The 21,623-nt window shown below is 38.9% G+C and overlaps 2 protein-coding genes across 2 annotated transcripts in view; one reads left to right on the top strand and one right to left on the bottom strand.

Moving 5' to 3' along the window:
• The window catches only part of XPO7 (exportin 7), a 40,170-nt gene extending 24,351 nt beyond the window's left edge, over positions 1-15,819 (top strand). The window contains exons 16-28 of the mRNA XM_044663519.1: positions 714-794; positions 1,436-1,499; positions 1,985-2,093; positions 2,594-2,700; positions 4,871-4,959; positions 6,056-6,163; positions 7,150-7,232; positions 7,910-8,124; positions 9,809-9,947; positions 11,566-11,726; positions 12,499-12,597; positions 13,718-13,845; positions 14,463-15,819. Coding sequence (XP_044519454.1) covers positions 714-794; positions 1,436-1,499; positions 1,985-2,093; positions 2,594-2,700; positions 4,871-4,959; positions 6,056-6,163; positions 7,150-7,232; positions 7,910-8,124; positions 9,809-9,947; positions 11,566-11,726; positions 12,499-12,597; positions 13,718-13,845; positions 14,463-14,556 — 1,477 coding nt within the window. The 3' untranslated portion in view covers positions 14,557-15,819. The remainder of the gene's footprint in view (positions 1-713; positions 795-1,435; positions 1,500-1,984; positions 2,094-2,593; positions 2,701-4,870; positions 4,960-6,055; positions 6,164-7,149; positions 7,233-7,909; positions 8,125-9,808; positions 9,948-11,565; positions 11,727-12,498; positions 12,598-13,717; positions 13,846-14,462) is intronic.
• A 303-nt stretch (positions 15,820-16,122) lies between these two features.
• On the bottom strand, positions 16,123-21,559 carry PBDC1 (polysaccharide biosynthesis domain containing 1). Its single transcript, XM_044663520.1, has 6 exons — positions 21,506-21,559; positions 21,363-21,428; positions 18,424-18,483; positions 17,765-17,905; positions 17,026-17,137; positions 16,123-16,802 (listed from the first exon to the last, which is right to left on the bottom strand). Exons 1-6 carry the CDS (start codon positions 21,542-21,544, stop codon positions 16,681-16,683), a joined length of 540 nt encoding a protein of 179 aa, XP_044519455.1. The 5' UTR covers positions 21,545-21,559; the 3' UTR covers positions 16,123-16,680.
• Between the last annotated feature and the right edge of the window lie 64 nt (positions 21,560-21,623).

The raw sequence follows: 21,623 nt of genomic DNA, 5'->3' as shown, positions 1-21,623 counted from the left end.
TGATTTTCAACCAGTGAACACTCACCTCAAAATGGGCCTCATTCTCTGAGATCTAACATTATTAAAATCAAACCATCCCTGAAGTGGAACTTCATTGGCCATTTTCTTTAGATTGAAAAGACCACTTTGTTTTTTGTGCCCTTCAGTGGCATTTCTCCCTTCTAGAAGCTGTTTCTTGAAGCACACACCACAAGCCAAATATCACACCCAGGGCTGTGTGTAGAATGGCATTTTGCCTTCTTCCACTTCTCTCCTCCCCAAACACAGTCAAACCCATGTGCTGGTCTGGATAAAATTAAACCAACCAAGGGGGGTCTAAAGGACTCTCCCAATCAGGAATCCAGAAGCAAGGGCTACTAGAATTCTGCAACTGACAGTGGATGGTGCAGGTGTAGAATTGCATACGTCTGCGTGTTATCACTGCCGCAGAAATCTCTTACCCTTGCTGCAGAAATCAGCCCTGGAGTGCCCCAGAATTCCAAGGGCCTGGGTATGGGCCAGTATAGCTTTGGAACCAAGTAGTGAAGATTATCTGAAGGATAATTTTCTAGTCATCCAAATGTAAGTACAGTGATTTTATACCCATATTTTGTGGTTGTGATGTCTGTGAATTGGTGGAAGAGACTTTTGATGGATAATTTCCCCCTAGTCCCTCCTTTTAGGCAGCAAAGAAAATTAAAAGGTTTGTGGTTTGTGTTTTCTTTTGTTCTTAGCATCACCAACTTGAAGTACTGGGGCCGCTGTGAACCAATCACCTCTAAGACACTACAGCTTCTCAACGACCTCTCCATCGGATATCCTTTTAATTCATGTCTCTAACTAACAAAACCTTTGCACACAACAAACAGCAGTATACCCACAGTTATAAATTGTGGCCTTTTATCATGAAGTTCCAGTTAAAGATTTAGCACATACTCAAGTAATTCTTATTTTTGTAGGGGCAAAAGATAATAGCCACACAAAATATAAAGGAAATTTCAGCCCATGACCACTGTCCAAAACTACTTACTATAAATTTCTTCCTACCATTTCTTGTATTTTTACACATTTCCATGGCCATGGTCTCCTCTAGGTTGTCCTTTCAGTTCATTGGCAGAATCCTAGTTAGGTACCTCTGCCAGAAGGAGAGAAACCAGCCCCCTTATTCAACCCATTGCAACATATAAGGCTTGTTTTGTTTCAATCAAATTATCCTTACAAAAAAAAGATGCCTTTTCCTTCCCAAAAAAATTTGAACTATTTTGTCAGCATTATCCCCTTTTTGGCAACAAAATTCTGAATATACATGAGCCAGGAAGCCTTGAATTTTTCTATTTTGTGCAATGACATAATCAGGAAATGTTTAAGCACTTCTTTTATCTAGTTTCTTTACTCTAGCTCCTCCTCCTCCTAACTCACCCGCTTTTTCCTTGACTCCTCTCCCCCTCGTCTCTACGTACAGTAGTGTGAGGAAATTGGTGAAACTTAGCGCAGTACAGTTTATGCTGAACAATCACACGGTGAGTATCTTCTTTCCTTCTACCAGGTCTGTCTGACCTACAAACCCTACACACACACACTGGAGTCACCTTCAGAGTGGAGTTACTTGATGCTATACTGCAGCAATAGTGGTTCCTAATTTACATTTTACATTCCCAAATCACAAGGAATTTTGAAAAGATGTATATAAACCCTCAATAAGCATTTCTTAAGCACCCACAGCATGCTGGGGGTACAGAGATGAATGCCATTGCCATCACCACAGTATAAAGCAGCTGTGTAGTACTACTCAAAGGTGATCATCTAAGCACGCATAAATTTCTGTGTAGTGTTCTCATTCTTCTGATGAAATTAGCTGCAAGTAGCAAAAAGTAACAACCGCCTACTGCGTAAAAATGTCCAGGTGGCTGTCAGCTGCAAAGATCTCAGATTCCAAGGCTCTTGGCTTGTAAACTGTCTTAACTCATGCAACTCATCTATTTGATTTGTTCCTTTTCTTTAATAGAGCGAGCACTTTTCATTTTTGGGTATTAACAATCAGTCCAACCTGACAGACATGCGGTGTCGAACTACATTCTACACGGCACTTGGGCGCCTCCTCATGGTGGATTTAGGTACTACAGTTAATCCTAGGGGTTCCTTAAATACGAATTGTTTTACTTTGTGTTTTGGACATAGGAAGCACTAGATTTCTGAGGTGTTTTCTATCCACATTAATTTAACAGTAAGAACTTCCTGAAATGGCAAGGTGATTTTGCCAGAGGAGGAAGGAAATTTGAAATGTTATCATAGCTCCTTGTAACTGGAAGATAAATATATGTCCTTGAAATTGTCTTCTGATGAGCAATGATTTTTTTAAGTCTCTTATTTGTAGGGAGACTAGGAGGCTTGCAAGCCAGATCTGGCAGCTTTTCCCTTTGTACTCTGCATAGACTTTTCTTCTTTAATTAGCATCAAATCCTATAGGAGTATCCAACTTAAAGGTAAAGGGCACCTCCAAAGAAAGCTTGAGGCTACTAAGTTCTCCCACCCCATCCTGTTTTTTATGTGTTCATGACAATGCAGGAATGAATCGTTGCAAATGCCTGACACTTTGGGGTTTCTTCCCTTCTAGGGGAGGATGAGGATCAGTATGAGCAGTTCATGTTGCCTCTCACAGCAGCATTTGAGGCTGTTGCCCAGATGTTTAGCACCAATACTTTCAATGAACAGGAAGCAAAGGTGAGTCTCCTCCCAGCTCTCAAATGGATTTGAAGGTCTTCCTTGGAAGAGGGACTAAGATGTTACTGGAGTCAATAAGAGGTTTTCTGTTGTATATCCAGTAGTTGAGCCTTTTGTTTAATCTATGACCTAGGATTTTCCAATGACCGCCCATAATTGCTGAATACGAATAATGGCAATGTTCATATTAAATTTTACTTCTTGTAACCATAGAGAGCTGTCCTATCTTAATTTTTCCTTGTTATTTTTAGTCACCCTGTCACCCAGAAGGATCTCAGTATCCCAATTTAAACACTAGGATCCTACCACTTTCAAGACTCTTTATAGTACCAACTGCCTGGTTTCAAATTCTAAGTCTGCCAATGTGACTTTTGGCAAATTTACCATCTCTCTGAACCTTAATTTCCCTCTATGTAAAATGGGAATAAAAAACACTTTTGTCTTACAAAGGGTTATTGTAAGGAATGTGCTTAGTAAAAAGCTTTAAAGCACCATACAAATATGAGTTTATATTACTGACATTATTATTGATGTTAAACGTGCTGAGGTTAAGTAAGTGTAAGTGATAGTAAGCCATGGTCAAGGGAAGAGATTTTTTACATTGAAGTAAAAATACCAGGCATTCCCTGGTGCTCTGGGATTCTCTTTCTTCTTCGTATTTAGAAAGTCATTTTGTTTTAATCATCAATCATAGCAAGTAAGATGTCAGTATCATTTCTATAAACCTTTCCATGGGGTACTTTTATCTTTTGAGCACTTTATAGACTGAGCGCTGCTTGGTACTGAATGCTAATTCATTGTATTAGTATTTAAGGTAAAAGTCTACTGCAGTATTAAAGATTTCATTAAGGTAATGTTCATGAAATGAAGACCTTGATAGTCCTAGTTCAGTGATGGGCAAACTTTTTAAAAAAGGGGGCCAAATGAAAGGAAATGTTCATCTGTCAGTCTTTTTCTAAGGCAGCTCCTTCGAAGTTTCATTGTATTGTATCCTACTCATTGTATTCATCAGATTAGGAATAATGGCTCGTGGCTGGATAGAACATTTCAGGGGGCTGCATCTGGCCTGCAGGCCATAGTTTGCCCATCGCTGTCCTAGTTGATAGAATGGTTCCAATAATCCTGGAAAAGAAATGGCCTGAAAAATCACTACTTTAACCCACTCTTTTCCTACAGAGGGCTTTCAAAACTACCTGTCTATTCTTTTATCTTTTCAACTGACCTCTTCTTAGCTTTTAATTTGTGTCTGGCATAAACCCAGAAGAATAGCTTTGCCTACCCATTGTTTCCTTAAAGCTCTAAACTTCTAACCATATCAGCTCAGCCAGCGGAAAATTACTTGGTTGAGTCATGATGCCCCAAGAGCAAGGCATGCTTCCTGTCAGACTCATTGATGATCTGCTAGGTTTCTTAGAATATTTTGATATGCACTTCAAGGCCCACCAGTTAACTGAAAAGCAGTGCAGTAAAGAGCACTAGACTATGAACTAATTAAGGGACCTGACTTCTCATTCCATTGCTGTCAGTTATCTAAGGAGCTTTGAGCAAGTCATTCATTCTCTTTGAACCTCAGGTTCCTTATCTGACAAATAAGAGGATTGGGCTAGAAAAGCTTGAAGATCCCTTCCATCTCCCAAACAATCTTTAATTATACAAATGCTGAGTATGCCCAGAGATGATTATATAATACTTCATCCTACCTTCCTTTTAAGCACAGAGGTTCAAAGGGTATAATATATCTTATTTGCTATGAGACCCATTCATTTAACTTTTCCATATGGTATAGATTGGATCCTAATGCCAATGGTACCTGGTGCCCAGGTCTTGGACTAATACAGCTTTTCTAGTCTTATAGTGAAATGATCATTGAACCCTCAGTTTCTCATATGGCATACTGATTTATTGTCTTAAAATGCTTCTTATTTTCAGTTAAAATAATCCATTCCAACTGTTTTGGAATTTGGGATTACCACATTTCCTTAGCAGGTACACAAATGCAAATAAGTTCTCTAAAACTAGAAGCCTCCTTTATTGTGACACCTGGATCAAAGTGATGGGGAAGGAAAACCATTTCTAGTAAAAAAGATTGAATTTTACTCTGAAAACCTTAAATCCTCAATGGTTCTGTTTTATTGAAAATAATATTCATAACTCTTGTCTTTTGCTACAGCGAACTCTAGTGGGCCTAGTGAGAGATCTGAGGGGAATCGCTTTTGCCTTCAATGCAAAGACCAGCTTCATGATGTTGTTTGAATGGATGTATCCTGACACAGGAGGAAGTAGGGAGTTGGTCTACAAGGAAACTTGACTAGAAGCTATTTTCATCCATAGGGTAGAACTGGGGTAACCTTTATGTATCAGTAATGAAGGGGTGGTGATGAATTTTTATATATATAAATATTAATATATGGAAAAGCATGCTCTATACATTCCATTAAAAAATAAATAGTTGGAGGGAAGCTGGGTAACTCAGTGGATGGAATGGCAGGCCTAGAGACTAAAAGACCTGGTTTCAGATCTGGTCTCAGGAATTTCTTAGCCATGTGACCCGGGGCAAATTACTTAACCCCATTTGCCTACCCTTACTGCACTTCTGCCTTGGAACAAATACTTAGAATCAATTCTTAAGACAAAAGATAAGGGTTTAAAAGAGAGGGGGAAAGGGGGGCAGAGAGGGAGGGAGAGGGTTTGGTATTACAGTGTTGTATGTAAGGTTAGAGGTTGAAAAGCCATTCAGGCTTCCATTTAGAATCAAGAAGTACTAAGTGCATGTCCACCTCCGTGATCTTAACCTTGAGACATTTTTGTACACATTTCACTGCAAACAGAAGTTATGAGTTACTAACAAAACATATGTGAGGCTACTTACTATAAGCATCCAACCAGTCATTAGAAAGCTTGAGTTCTAGATCTGGCTTTATTTCAGATTGTGACCTTAAGAAATAATAAATTATTAAATAACAATAATTTATTTGATGAAACTAAGGTATCTTGACTTGAAATCAAGAAAGTAACTGACTCTTGGCCTCTTGTTGAAGTGATATGAGAATGTAAAAATTTTGAGCTTTCTTGGAGAGAAACTATAAAATTAATATTATATATATCTTTTAAATTAAGGCAACTCCTTATTCCGGTAGATTAAGGCCTGCCCTGTGGGCTGTGCCCTCCATTCCCCACCCCTCCTACCACTCATACACATTTTGCTATATTAGTTTATTATCACCAAGCCAGAGAAGAGTGAACCTGGAGATTTTTGTTATTAGAATTTTCTTGGTCAGGTGCTCAGAAATTATTTTATACCTGGGGCTTTTTGAAATAGAGCCCAGAGGGTGTTTCCTTAGCTTATTGCTTACAGGTACCCATCTTACATGCCAATCCTTCAGAGGGCAATTGAACTTTGGTACCATGACCCAGCCTGTACTACACCTGTGCTCAAACTGATGGCTGAATTGGTACATAACAGGTAAGCTTGAATTGAGAATCATAGAGGAAGTCTCAAGGAAATTTGTATCTTCTGATGCCCCCTACGCAGACTTGGCATGTGTACGTTGGAATTCATTTCCTAAAAAGCTAACTTATATCCTATCCCTTCACCTACCTCATCTGTCCCCTACATAAAAGAAAAACATACATACTCATACATAACATGGATCCTAGTAAAGTTATCATCAAATGCATAAAATCTCCACTAGTTAAACCAATTTGCAGACTCAGGACAGGCTTTTATTTAAAGAAGATCAGAAACCTCAGTTCAGGAATAGAGGTTTGGCCAAACAAAGTAAAAAGATTTACTCATTTATGAGATAATAGGCAATCCATAAACATAGGGGATGATATGGCCTTTTTGTCACTTGAGAATCAGAAGATAATTCCACCATGGAATAGAGTAGAAAAAAGGAATGTGTGTATAGTGAGCAAAGGAAGAGACTCAAAGAATTTTCACTTTGGTTTGGCTCAGGCTCTGATTTCCTTTTTGCCCTTGAGCAAATTCTACTCTTGTTTTATTAAGAATAGTCTCTGAGAAACCTCTACTACCTCAATGAAAGAAATGTCTTTAAAGAAACTATTCAGTGACTATCAGAGGCTAACGAGATCTTTTTTCTCTCCTTTGTTCTGTCTCTTAGATTTTTAAATTTGAATGAGAAGCAGAACATCTAACATCACATCCTTCAACATATAAGTAGCATAGCTAATTCCACATCATTGAGCTTATTAAACTTGGGTGGTGGCCCTTAGCCCAAGTTCAATAGCCCAATGCATATGCTCTGACCAATAAGAACAGTAATCTAGAAGCCAAATAATACCCCTTTTCTGGGCATTCAAGACAGAGTAGAATAGAGATTTGGGGTAGGGCTGGGGTGTGGGGTTAAGGAGTAGCTGGACTTCTTAAGTCCCATAGATTTCTCCAGCACCACACTTGACTATTGTTTCCCATATTCTCTGCTTTAGGTCCCAACGACTTCAATTTGATGTCTCCTCCCCAAATGGTATTTTACTCTTCCGGGAAACCAGCAAAATGATTACTACATATGGTAGGTACTGTGAGGCAGCTTTGCCTCCTGAGCAGGATTATACTTTAACCACAAAGTGGCAGGCAGAAATTATAAGTTGTAGAGCCCCTCCTCTTCCCAGGGATTTATCTAGTTCACTTTATCAAATATTTCTGAAGTGCCTGCTACCTCTGAGACATACTAGATGTCACAGACAATAGGACTGGCCTTAGAGAACTTCTTTACATAATGCCTTGGGGCAGAGACAACAAATAGGGACATATAAGAATTGCCATGTATTCTGAATTAAGAGAAAAAAGGTACAGAATGACTTGACAGCTTTTTGGGAAAAGTAATACTTGGCTCCTGGTGATTAGGGGACTAGTAGGAATGGAGAGGTGTAATGGAACAAGAACCCTCCTTCATTCACAGTAGTAAGTTTAATGTCTCTCTGGCTTCTTAGAAACTGATTTCCTTTCAATGTATACTGAGTGGTTAGACCAAGAATAGAAAAACGCACTGTGCTGTCAGATAAGGAAAAGACGCCTTGCTTGTTAACTCAGTAATATAGCTTTCATTTTACCTTTATTATTCATTCAATTCACCCAATTTGCATGCTGGATAATCAGGCTTTGTTAAAGCCTTTCTCTTAGTTTCCTTGACTTTCTTTGGAGTGGCTAAGCTAGGGACTAAACTGGTGTATGTATGTGTGTCCTCAGGAAATCGCATCCTGACACTAGGAGAAGTCCCAAAGGATCAGGTCTACGCACTGAAGCTCAAGGGCATCTCCATCTGCTTTTCCATGTTAAAGGCTGCACTCAGTGGAAGCTATGTCAACTTTGGGGTCTTCCGACTTTATGGAGATGATGCATTGGACAACGCCCTACAGACCTTCATCAAGCTGCTCCTCTCTATCCCACATAGTGACCTCCTGGTAAGATTGAGGTTATAGTGCTAGGTTTCTAGACCTTCACTTCCTTTCAACTTTATTCACCTAGACTAGGATTCATTCTTTTTTCTTTTCTTTTTTTCCTTTAATTTCATAAGTTAATGGCACCACAGTTAAGTATCGTAAATTTTCCTCACCCCAGACCCTTATGTCATATCATCAGTTCATACTAAGTCTACGATCATATTTCTCTTAGTTCTCATGTTTATCATTTGTTTCAGTCCATTCATATACCACAATCTGTCCAGCCATTCCCGAGCTAGTGGGAACCCGTTTTGTTTCTAATTTTTTTTCCACTACAAAGAATGCCGCTATAAATATTTTGGTGCATGAGGGGGAATATGCCCAGTGAATCCTTGGATCAAAGAATATGGACAGTTTTTCATAACTTTTCTAATATAACTCGAAATGATTTTCAGAAGTTGGAATTAATAGCTTTACCAATACTATTTTAGTGTACCCATCTTTCCAGTGCCCTCCAATGGTAGCAATTTCTGTCTTTTGTTGCCTTTGCAATTTTAAATGAATGTGAGGTGAAACTTGTTTGAATTTTTTTTTTTTTTTTTTTTTTTTACTTAACAATTCTCTAATAGTGATTTGGAGGGGTTTTTTTCATATTGCTGTTCAGCCATTTCTGAGTCATGTCTGTCTCATCTTGACCCCATTTGGAGTTTTGTTGGCATAGATACTAGCTATTTCCTTCACCAGTTCATTTTATAGATGAGGAAACAGAGGTCAACAGTATTAAGTGATTTGTCCACAGTCACTGAGCTATTGTCTGAGACAAGATATGAACTTGAAAAGATTCCTGACTCCATATCTGACACTATCCACTGAGTCACCTACCTACTTTTTTTTATATATAGCTGTTAATAATTTGCATTTCTTATTTTGAAATCTGTTAATAACTTTTACATACTTATTTTTTAGAGTCACTCTTAATATAGCCATGTCATTTCCCTATATATCTTAGATTGTCAGGCTTTATTGGAGATGTTTAATGCAGAAATGTTTTTCTATTTGTCAACTTCCTGTATAATTTTTTTTAAATGCCTTTTCTGTCATTTGTGACTACTTCTCTTCAGCATTTGGTTATGATTTCTTCCCCTAACTCTGCAGTTCCAGTCTCCTAATTTTTTTTAATGTCATAAACCATTTAGAGTTCTTAATAAATATGTTTTAATTGGTGCATTATGGTATGTGTTTTTATATGCTTGAACTATACCTATTTTTTCCTGCCAAACCACTTACCCCATTCTCCCAGTAGTTCTTGTCAAATAGGGACTCTTTTACCCAGTACTTCATCTTCTTCTTGGGTTTATCTTACTTATTTTTTTAAAAATGAGCAACTTTGCTTCTCAGCCTTTCTACTTTCTTGCACTAATTTAAAAAAAATAATTATAATTAAAAAAAAACAAATAAGTTTTCTATATTATTGCTGCTTTGTAATATCGTTTTAAATTAGCTATTGTTAGTCATGCCTTCGTTTCTGTATATTAACTTTCAGGTATTTTGTGCATTTAGAATTTATTTTAAATTGAATTTTTTCTATTCTGGCTCTTTTTCCTTAATTTTATTACTATAGAAAGGTTGGTGATTTTGTATTCTGCTACCTTATTGAAGTTATTCATTGTCCTCAGTTGACTTTTACTTTTCTATTTGCCTACAGGATTACCCTAAGCTCAGTCAGTCCTATTATTCGTTACTGGAAGTCCTCACCCAGGACCATATGAACTTTATTGCCAGCCTGGAACCCCATGTTATCATGTATATTCTTTCTTCCATTTCTGAAGGACTCACTGCACTAGGTATGTACCTGGGGGTCTCTCAATAAGAGTGCACATGTTCTTCATTCCAACCCCAACTTGTATGATGATAGTATAATGGAGCATTTAGTAACCCCTCTTGGAGAGTAGAAAACACTTAAACTTGTAAAGTACAAAGTTTCATGGTGACTGAACAAAGAAGAATCAAGTGTTTGAAAGAGTAATCCTGTTGCTATATATGGATTTATGTACACACACCTCAAAGCAGAAAACTCTAGTACAGTAACAGTATTTTGAATCCAACAAAACTTGAGCTTTCACCCTTTGTAATACTGGCTTAGGCTATCATTTAGTGGACCTTCGGCTTTTTTACCTTGAATCTTCTCATTGAACAAAACACAAATGGGAATGGAAATCAATTCCTCTAACATTTAATGTGCTTATATGGCAGATTTTCATTCCAAGATACAGGAATGATTTTTTTGAATATATAATATTTGGTGTCCTCTCTGTCTGCACCCTTATTTTCATTTATCTTGTTGCACATGATGTCTGGTTCAGTTTAATTTTTAAACTATCCAAAGAAGGTAGTTAAATATTTACTTGGCCCACAACCAATTTTAGTATATTTTTGGAAACTAAGAGCATCATAGAAAAAAGGGTACTGATTCTTGACCAGTGACTCCTTAACTTACTAATTGAGTTGTACTATATTTTCCCCTTCTTTAAAATGAACAAAATAGGCAGCTAAGTGTCTCGTTGGATAGAGTGCCAGGCCTGGAGAGATAGTCGATCCCAAATTCAAATGTGGCCTTAGATACTTGCTAGCTATGTGATTGAGCAAGTCCCTTAATCCCAATTGCCTGGGCTTCTGCTCTTCTGCCTTGGGATTGATACTTAGTATTGGTTCTAAGACAGAAGGTATGGGTAATACAAAATAAAATGGATAAAATAATCTGGGGGTAGCTAAATGGCTCAGTGGATAGAGAGCCAGTCCTGGAGTTGGGAGATCCTAGGTTCAGATCTTGCCTCAGACACTTTCTGGCTGTGTGCCCCTGGGCAAGTCACTTAATCCCCAGTGCCTAGTTCTCACCATTCTTCTAAGGGGGCAGCTGGGTAGCTCAGTGGAGTGAGAGTCAGGCCTAGAGACGGGAGATCCTAGGTTCAAATGGCCTCAGCCACTTCCCAGCTGTGTGACCCTGGGCAAGTCACTTGACCCCCATTGCCCACCCTTACCAATCTTCCACCTATGAGACAATACACCGAAGTACAAGGGTTTAAAAAAATAATAATAATAATAATCTGAAAATTTTCTGTTAAAGGTGATTTTATGTTATCTAAATCCTTTAGTGTTCAGAATTCTCCAGAGGAAAACCAAAAGTAAACATGTGGCAGAATTTATTATTAGATAAATTTGTATAGGAATTCACTGTATTAATTCTATTTTGTAATACTTTCTCATTTCCACAAAGTACTTAGTATAGAACTTAGTATATACTTAGTATAGTATAAATCTGATAGATATATTTAGGGTTGGTTACTTGACTACATTGGAGTTGTAAATCACTTCTGCTGTCAGTTGTTAAGCACAAGGAATCTCTCTGCCCATGGATTTGAGTCAATAGCACCTCAGCTCCATTCCTCTCATTTCTTTTCCTAGACACCATGGTATGCACAGGCTGCTGCTCCTGTCTGGACCACATTGTGACATACCTCTTCAAGCAGCTATCACGTAGCACCAAGAAGAGGACAACACCCCTGTCCCAGGAAAGTGACCGTTTCCTGCACATTATGCAGCAGCATCCAGAAATGATCCAACAGGTAAGCAACTTTTGAAGGTAAGCCCAGAGAATTGAATTCCAGCATAAGAGCTACTTCTGGGAATGTCCATACAAAATGCTTGACATCTAATGGCCCTAATTGTGAAGGTTAAGTCGGTATCATTTTAACAAAATAGTTGTTATATATAAGTCTGGGACTTAATCTTAGAATCACAGTTCTGGTATACAAATTCTACCACCCATGCCCTTGTTTATCTTGTCCTTTTGCAGAGTTGAGCCCCATTCATTATTTTGGGGTCTTAAAATTTAAAGAATAGTAGAAACAAATTATTTATCCTATATTTATACACTTCTATTAATATATCTTTATTTCTTAAATTTACTTCATATTTGATCAATCCACAATTTAATCTGTTCTTTGATCTGCATACATATTTTACAGAATGGCCAGTCAGTTAGACAGTGTGAATATATTTGGACCGCATAGATCAAATACAAAACCTTGACCTTATGATCATGATATTCTAATCAATTGAGCTAAAAATTCCATTAATATAGAGATAATTTGTGCCTCCAGAAATGTTATAAAGATGAAATTATATTAGAAGTGAGGCTTTTTGGTGTCACCACCAACCCCCACCTACCAAAAATAAATCCACAGAAAAACAAAAAAGTTCCATTTGCCAACATCACATTCTGTGGTCACAGAGTTTATAGACAGGGTACTGAATAGGTTCTGAATAGCTGAACCTCACAAGCTACTTATCAAGCTAAGGAAACCTCTTTAGATTCTTGGTTCTTGTTACTTCCAGATGCTGTCAACGGTGCTGAATATTATCATTTTTGAGGATTGTCGGAACCAGTGGTCCATGTCCAGACCTCTACTTGGTTTGATATTACTTAATGAAAAGGTAAGAACGTCAGGCACCATGATTTTAGAGAAATTACCCCACAGAAACTACATGAAATGCAAAGAGAGACAGAGAAAGAAAAGACAAAGACCCTTCCTGGATTACTCCAGCCCAGTTGCTGCCTCCACAGCACTGCCAGATTGATTTTTTTCACAGATCTGTGTTTTTTTGTGTTTAAAAGCATTCAATTGGCTCATTACCTACCAAATAAAGTCTGGACTCCAACAAATTCTACTGTGTGTGTACAAGCACACACGGCACTTTAGTTCTGCCGTCCTTCTATTGTTCCTTGTACCTACAATGACTACCTCCTCCTCTGTTTCCATCTCTTTTAATTCTACGAATTGTATGATAAGGGCATGATCCAATCCTAAAACTAAAGATGCTTATTAAAGCCTTTTCTGTGATAGGGTCCCTTCTAGCAGTCTTTGTGAAGCTTATGGTTCTCTTCTCCAAGTGTTCTTAAATTCATAAAATTAGAAAGGAATCCAGATATGTTGAAATTAAGATGTTTTTTCCCCTCCTCCAAATTCAGAGACTGCCTGAAGTCTCTTTTGTAGGCCCCAAGATGAGTACCTGATCTAACCAATGGCCTAATTTTCTAGAATTTGCTCATTGCACATTGGGTCCTAGCAAAGACAGCCTGGGGAACTAGTCTTTCAGAATTGAAAGTTTTCTTTCTGTTACTGTTAAAAGCATGTGAATGCCGAGGTTCCTATCAGACTTGGGGAAGGGGGGAACTTTTTTCTAAATTGATGGTCACAGGTATCTCAGGGAAAAAAGAGTTGGATTTGTTATTACCTATTTCAAATTTATCCTGTATATAGTTTGTATGTTTACCTCCCCATTAGATTGTGAGCTCCTCTGGTAGGGCCTGTCTTTTCCTTTCTTTCTATCCCCAGTGCTTAGCGCAGTGCCTAGAACATATGCTCTTCATGTTTTGGACTACACTTAGAACTTGAATGGCATTTCCTCTCATGCCCTTACCCATGTTTTAGTGTGTTTCATAGCTTTAGACTGAATTCCAAGAGAACAAAGACTTTGTTTTTATTTTTGCCTAGCAAATACTTTTTTTTCCCAGTGGCTGGATAATGAATGCGAATCTTTTCCACTTTAACAGTATTTCTCAGACTTGAGGAACAGTATAGTGAACAGCCAGCCCCCTGAAAAACAGCAGGCAATGCACCTGTGTTTTGAGAATCTGATGGAAGGCATTGAGCGAAATCTTCTGACAAAAAACAGAGATAGGTAAGTACATGGTGATGGTATTTTTTAAAATGGCATTACCAGTATAGGATTGATTTACTTCCCATATAAGAGCCATTCACTACTCAAAATGTTATTGTCTTTGGGAAAATGAGATTTTTTGGTACTGATATATAGATAGCATTACTTTATCCAGCCTCACATCTCAGCTAACCCCTTTTCTTTATCATGAATGCTGGATAAGTACCCTGCTTATCTGATGGAAGCCCATGTGTTGCTGTGGAAATATCTCTGGAAGCTAAAGCCTATGAGCTTTTCTTAGTTCTCTAATTAAGCTCTGTGTGACCTTGGGTTTTTTTTATTAAGCTTGTTTATTTAGTAAAATGAGAATGTTGGGAGATTCCCAAGATTTTGAGTTCTAACTAAAAATGGCCTTTATGAATTTTACCCAGCTTCGCTTATAAATTTTCTTCTTTATTATTGCCCTGAGACTTAACTAGAATCCTAGTTAAACTTGCTACAGAGCCTTCAATCAGGGGAAACTTCATATGGTCAATGTCCTTCATCTTGTTTGGAAAGGCAGCACTTTTTGCTGAAAAAGGAAAAAAATTTCATAAGATACCCCTTCCACCTATAACCCATGTGACCTTTCTCTGCAGGTTCACCCAGAACTTGTCAGCATTTCGTCGGGAAGTCAATGACTCCATGAAAAATTCCACCTATGGCGTGAATAGCAATGATATGATGAGCTGACACTGTACCAGATTCCACCTGTACAGAGCAGTGTCCCTTTGGTCTGGCCCAGAGGGTTGAACAATTCTGAGGGGGAGAGGGTATGGCTGACCCTTGCTCCTCCCTCTTGGGGGGGAATTACAAAGGTCAGTTTGGCTGTTTTCCCAGGGAAGAAGGGGTGTGAGCCTGTGCTCACCAGGGGGGCAGGGCACTGCTGGTTCCTGGGAGGTGGGGTGGGGTTGGGGGAAGTGGGGATAGTAAGCAGGAAGGTGTGAGCATCCAGCCCCCTCTTCCTGGTGGAGGGGAAGAACCCCAGCGTCCTGACACAACCTGCCTTGTATAAACATGTACATTTTTTCATAACATTTTGAACAAGGTTTATATTGACTCAAGTTTAAAAAAAAGTGTGATTGAAAAATTTTTACAGAGTCTAGTGCACCAATGCTGAAGTGAGGGGTTGTGTATGCGAGTGACGAAAATGTGTATTCTGGTGGCCTGAAGCTTTACTGGATGAGGGTGTGTGAAAGTGCAGAGATATATTTAGTGACAAGTGTAGAGAGAGGCAAAAAAAAAGTAATTCCAAATGTATATTTTTTCTTATTGTCCGTCCCTTCACTTCTCCCTGAAACTACCACTTCCTGTTACTGTCTTAACCCTTGTTATTAGGAACTCTAAGCCATGTCCAACCAAGCACCATCCCTCCTTCACTATGTCCTTGAGTCCCCCTGGCCACTGACAGATACTCCAGCTAAAGTGTTTGATCTTGTTCCCTCCCATTTCCCTGGACAGAGGCCTCTTGCTCTAAGGCAGTGTGATTTTAACTGTATGTTAAATGATTTCTTGGGTCTCTTAACATGGAGACACAGGAGCTGGCATTAAAAGCTAATTACCCTGGGGCAGAACAGCTCTGAACATGGCGACTTCCAGCCAAGTTCCTGTGGCCAATAACTCTTTTAGTCTTCCCCAGCCCTTGAGGCAGAGAGAGCGAGTGTGTTGTGTGTATGTATGTATGTGTGTGGATATTTATATATATCTATATATACCCTGCACTCATGAATGTATGAGCTGGAGAAAGTTACCACAATGGAGGGGGTTCTTAATAACAAGGTCTGCCTAGCATGAAATATTTAACATCCTTCTCCTTCCGCCCCTTTTTAAAAAAAATTTTTTTTTGTTTAAAAAAAAAAAAAGCCACCCAAGTTACTGTTTTTAAGAATAAAAACAAAAGAAATTACCTATGGAGAAATAGAAAGCTGTTTGCCTTGAACCTTTCCCACAATTGTTGCTGCTAGTTGTGTGCATCTCTAGTTCAGCTCTTGCCCACGGGATACATCAATTAGGTTTAATTTTCATTTCTTTTCCCTCACCCACCCCCACCCCCCATCCCCAACCCTGTTTGTTTTGTTTTGTTGTTTTGTTTTTGTTTTTGGTTTTGTGTTTTTGTTTTTTTTTTTTTTATTTTATTTTTTTGTTCTTTCCTCTGGCGATTGTGTGTTGGGTCCTTTCTTGCGTGATCAGATTGACGGTTGACTTGTAAGGGTGTTTGCTGCATACAGTGTAAGCATTGTGACCGCCAATAAACTTCAATGGTTTCTACTGAATTTATTCTCAACCAGTTGTTTTAAGTGTTCTAGCCATGGCATATGAATAGTATAATGCCAACAGTTGGCATACCATTGTATCCAAACCTATTTCTAAATGGTACAGGAAGTATAAAAATTATGTTAATCCACAAATGTACAAGAGATGATAGCAAAGTTGACAGCTGTTAAGATAATTGCCCTAGAGTTAAGAGCAATTCATGAACCTGTACATTTCAGGAACTCTTCTGAGAACATTGAGAAAGATCCAGGAAGGGCAAAATATAAAGTCCTTTTTATAAAAAAATTCCCATACAAAGGTCATAAACACCCAACAAATGTCTTATATTTTTGTATACTTTCTTAAGTATCCATACTTGTCACAAGATCACATTTTTTATTGATTGTTCCTTGAAAAGTTTGATCGACACCTCTGATGGTCCGAATCAGGAAACCACATGGAGCAGATGCCAAATGATGATCCCTTTTTAATCCACAAAGGTTCCTGCAAGTACTCTTGGACATTAGATTCAGTGATCTGAAATGCCAGTAGCTCCTACATTCTTTACCTGGACGTGAGACTGTCTTTTTCTGCTGCTCCATTCTGCTGAGCACTATTGTAAACAGCTCTATTATAACCTTCCCGGTTCCGAGCTATTTCAATAGCAAAAAACTGTATCCTAGTAGCTGGAAAGCAAAGAGAGTTAAGTGTCAGATTTCCCTTTCTTCTGATAGAGGACAAGAAAACTTCCTCTCTTCCACCCACAAAATGGCAAAGGCCTTAAGGGATAAAGGAGTTTTAGGTTTTAGGTCCTAGTAAAAATCCTGATAATCAAATACTTCATATATAAACAGTAGTTTTTCAAATAAGAGAAATCCACAGGAAAAAAAAATTATGTGTCATACTCACCAAAGATAGTGTTTTCTTCACTATACCCTTGAGTACAGTCCAGTCGCAGCAATGTACCATAGTTGTAATCTTCCACAATACCATTGAACTTCATGCAAAAAGGTCTCCACTTCTGAAGAAACAAAGCCCACACTAGAAAAATCAACATACCTATCTACTGTGGCCCTACACAAATCCAATCTCTAGTAGAGGAACAAGCTTAATGCCATACACCAGGATTGAAATTACTATTCACTGACAGGACAGGGTTTTAATAATACCTAAGAGGTCTGAAGCTGTTCTATCCATATGGCAAAGGAAACAGGTTACAAAGGTTGTTGTTGTTTTTATCAATTGATGTTCCTAGCCCTAAAGTTATGGGCATGGTAGTATTCAGAGGGAATACTTAATTCTGGGGAATTCTGAAAGAATGCTTCTGGGAGTTGAAAAGATCAAATATCTGCACTAAAGCACCAATAGGGGGAGTTCCAGAGAAGAGATTGCCTAAAGAGGGACAAATAGCCCAGGATAGCAGGGCAAAGTTTCCATATCAACGTGGGGCTAAACCCATGAATAACCACTGCACTTTCAGGTTGATCAAGATACAGAGACCCAGTTAAGGAAAAAGTACTGGACACTGGGCCCTCAGGAATTTTGTCTTTTTCAAAGTGTTCATTGTCACTAAAAATAGGTAATATTTGCAGTTATTTAAGTCCACACACCACAATTTTAATTCAATGCCTATTAAGATCCTCCTTACTTCTTTAGCTGGTTCTGATTTGAGCTCTTCAGGGTCCAACACATCTATCTTGAGTTTCCCAAAGTTCTCCCGGAACTCTGAATAGATCTGGTCATCCACTTTAGTGAGTCTTAAGAACAAGGGGTCAACTGAAGAAATCAACTGCCAGAAAATAGGGAAGGAAATAAACATGTCTAGTTCATAGGCATGATTATAGATAGCATTATTATAAAGAACATTCTAGTCCCCTTAAGCATGGTCTATTCTTTATTTCCACTGCATAATCCTAGATCTGGAGTGGAGAAGGGACATCAGATCATTTAGTCCAAGCCCTTTGTTTAGTAGAAGAGGAAACTGATTTTCCCAAGATCCCACAAGTTGTAAGTTGGACTTGGACTTGAACTTGTATTTTCTCCCCCAATCTAGCACTCTTTCTTCTGTACCACTGTCTCCTAGGAATTAAAAAGCTTTTTTGTTAGTCATCTAAACTGAGAAAGAATGAGAGAAATAAAATGACAGTTCTTTCCCTGTGCCAACCAAGTTCTCCTTAATTTTTTTCTGCTCTTTTAAGCTCTAGGACGAATGCCACCCCAACCTCCCAGAAGCTAGGGTACAATAAAATGTTTGACACCATGAAAGGTCTCTTCAATTCTATCTGAATAGTTGAAATAAAGACTCACATTGTAATAAACCTCAGCATGCTGCATAGCCTTCATGGCCCAAACCATCTCAATATTGGGCTGTAACAAAGAAAGACAAGTCATCTCTCAACATTGCTGCTGGCTTAGCACAAAAGAACAAGTGGTCTGAGCTGAAGGGAGCACTGGGAAAGCCAGGAGGGAGGAAAATGAAACGCTGCCATTCTGGCAAAAAAACTCACAAGAATTCAAAAGTAACTGACTAGAATGTTATCTACGACACACACCCTTTAGAATGACAACCCCAAGCTATGACACCTCTAGGTTAACTAGGCTAGGACTACGAGTCTCACCAATTAAATTGCTATAACAGCTGGGGGAGATGCTGTTGGGGATAGCCATGGACAACCAGCTTTTAAGAATGAGCATACATACTAAGAGTATTGACTAGAGTCTGATTGGTTATTTGCCTATTCCTAAACTCTTAAGACTGATTTGCTTGTGTGCTTTCAGTCCTTCAACTATAAAATGGTAACACACAATAAAAACTAAGATGTTCTCCTTTTAAAAAGTTATTTGTATTTATAAGTTCTATAATACCTACTGTATACAAGGTATTTTAAGTGTTATTCATTGGGTACATATTACTATGAAAAAGAGATGAAGAAAAGCTTAGTAGAAGGAAAACTCAAGTTAGGCCTCCAAGGATAGATAATGATTTCATGGATGAAACTTAAGGTAGAAGCATTCTTAAGAGTAAAAGTCACAAATGCACAAGTGGAAAAAAAAATTCAGGGAATGGTGTCTGGCAGGATTCAAGAAGGAAACATAAAAGTTAAGCCTATACAGGTATGTTGGAGTCAGTCTATGGAAAGCCTTGAATGCCAGGCTAAGGAATTTGGACTTTATTCAATAGGCAATAAGTAAACTGAAGGTTTACAACTAAAAGATTAACTGGCAAATAACATACAGGGTTGATTAGAAGCAGGAGCATAAAGCCAGAGACCAATTATAAGACTAATGCTAAGTCAAGGCAAGATGTAACAATGATCTAAAAGTATGCTACAAAAACAATGTATCATAAATAATCATTATTAAAGTATTCTTATCCTCCAGTGTCTTATCTTGATGTCCAGTTCTTAAGAGCCATGCCAAATGAGGCCAAGATCTAGCAAGCATTATCCTATTCTCCACTTAACAATTCTTTCCTATCAAGGTCAATGTCGTCTCACATGGAGCCAGGATATAACTCCTTAACTTTGGCTCCCCTATATTAGATGGCATAAGACATCAATGCAGGTCAGTACCATTTAAGAAATTTAGTCTGAAGAATTGCCTGGGAGTCTTAGGAGGTTGGATGGCTTACCTACTACAAGCTGGGCACTACTGGATGCTGGTTATAAAAAGAGAAAAGGGAAAGAGAGCCTACCCTTTAGAAGATTATATGGCAAAAGAAAATTTGATAAGAGTGAGCAAGGAAACTTAGCAGTCAGAAAGATTAGGAAAGGAATCGTAGTAAATACTTAAGCTAAACCTTGAAGGATGATAGGGCAGGAATTCTAAGAGGTGGAAATGAGAAAGGAATGATTTGCAGAAATGTAAGACAGCTACAAAGGTTTATAATAATCCTGGAAAGATAGGGTGGGGTCATTTTGTTGGGGAAAACTGTTAATGTCTAAAAGTTTATATTCAGCCCCAAAAGTGAGTGACAGTGGTCAGATCTGCTTTGGCAGTTCTTTGGAAGATGAATTTGCGTAAGGAAAGGCTTTGAAGTAAAGAGACCATTTGGAAGGCTAGAAGTCTAGGCCAGAGGTAAAGAAGACCTTACCAGTGTGGGGCTACTTGAGTGATGAGAAGGGAGCAGACAGGAGGAGGCATTGAAAATAGAAATGTAAGATTAGGCAACTGACTGGAGAGAAAGCATAGATGAGAGCAAGGACTCAGAAGATAGTGGTACTCCCTAACAAGGTAATCCAGAAGAAGGGGAATAAAAAAGTTCTATTTTGGACATGCTGAAATTTGAGAAACCTATGGAATATCCAATGTTAAATGTTCAGAAGTCACAGGATCATAGACCCAGATTTGAAAACCTCAGAAACCATCACTCAATTTTAGAGAACCTGGAAGTAATAGTCTAGAAAGGTCATGACTTGCCTCAGTCACACATATAGTGTGTGACAGTGGAGTTTCAACCTACATCCCCTGTTTCTTTATAATAAGGTCACAGGCGGCCTTGACCATGTGGTGCAGCCAAGAGCCTCTTTTTCAGAATGTTTTAAATACACAAAATGAAATATATAGGATTACAAAGGAAAAAAAAATTAAATGGTCATCAAAATGTATATTTTTCAAAAACCCACCCGTGAACCTCTTGGTTGAAGGATTGAGGGAAACTGGCATGTCTGCAGGTAGCAGATTAACCAGTAAGGAAAAAGAAATTAAAAATACGGGCGGGTAGTTCATTGTAGGAGCAACCTGCCAAAGAGGATGAGAGAGAATAGGATACAGGGCATAAGAGCCAGTTAGCCAAGCCAGCCAAGGATTTCTCATCCGAATCTGTCTTACTGAAGAAGACGAAGGCGCTTCTAACAAAGGGCTCCACATAACTAAAAGTAGGGGCAGGCTAGGTGGTTCAGTGGATTGAGAGCCAGGCCTTGAGATGGGAGGTTCAAATCTGGACTCAGCCGCTTCCTAGCTGTATGACCTTGAACGAGTCACTTAACCCCCACTGCCTAGGCCCTTAGCACTCTTCTGCCTTGGAACCAATACATAATATTGATTCTAAGACGGAAGGTAAGGGGTTAAAAAAAAAAAAAAAAAAAAAAACCTAAACGCAGAGTGCGGAGCACGTAGTATCCGCTTGATTCAAAACAAGTGAGCAGTCTTTAGAGGGGCGCAGGGACTGGGCACGGAAAACCTCAAGAGCAGAGGGGTGCTTGGGCGTCCGGGCGTGAGACGCCACGGGCCCAGCTCGTACTTACATCGTTGCCATAGGCCTCGGCTGGCAGGGAAAGCGCGTGAGCCGCCGACAAAAGCTCTCCGGGACCCTACGGGAGAAAAGCACAGATCACGGCCCCATCCCATTCAGCTGACACCAGGACCCACGCAGAGAAACCACACTCACCAGCGAATCCAGGCAGCTGCCCCCATTCCCAGCCGCCATCGCCGCCTAGCAAATATGCCCCTCCTCCTGACCCCTCACCCCCGCAATCACCGGTTCCGGGCAGCGACCGGAAGTAGAA

Source organism: Gracilinanus agilis, chromosome 2 (assembly GCF_016433145.1).
Source record: "Gracilinanus agilis isolate LMUSP501 chromosome 2, AgileGrace, whole genome shotgun sequence".
NCBI lineage: Eukaryota > Metazoa > Chordata > Mammalia > Didelphimorphia > Didelphidae > Gracilinanus > Gracilinanus agilis.
This window is presented reverse-complemented; position numbering and strand designations above follow the sequence as displayed.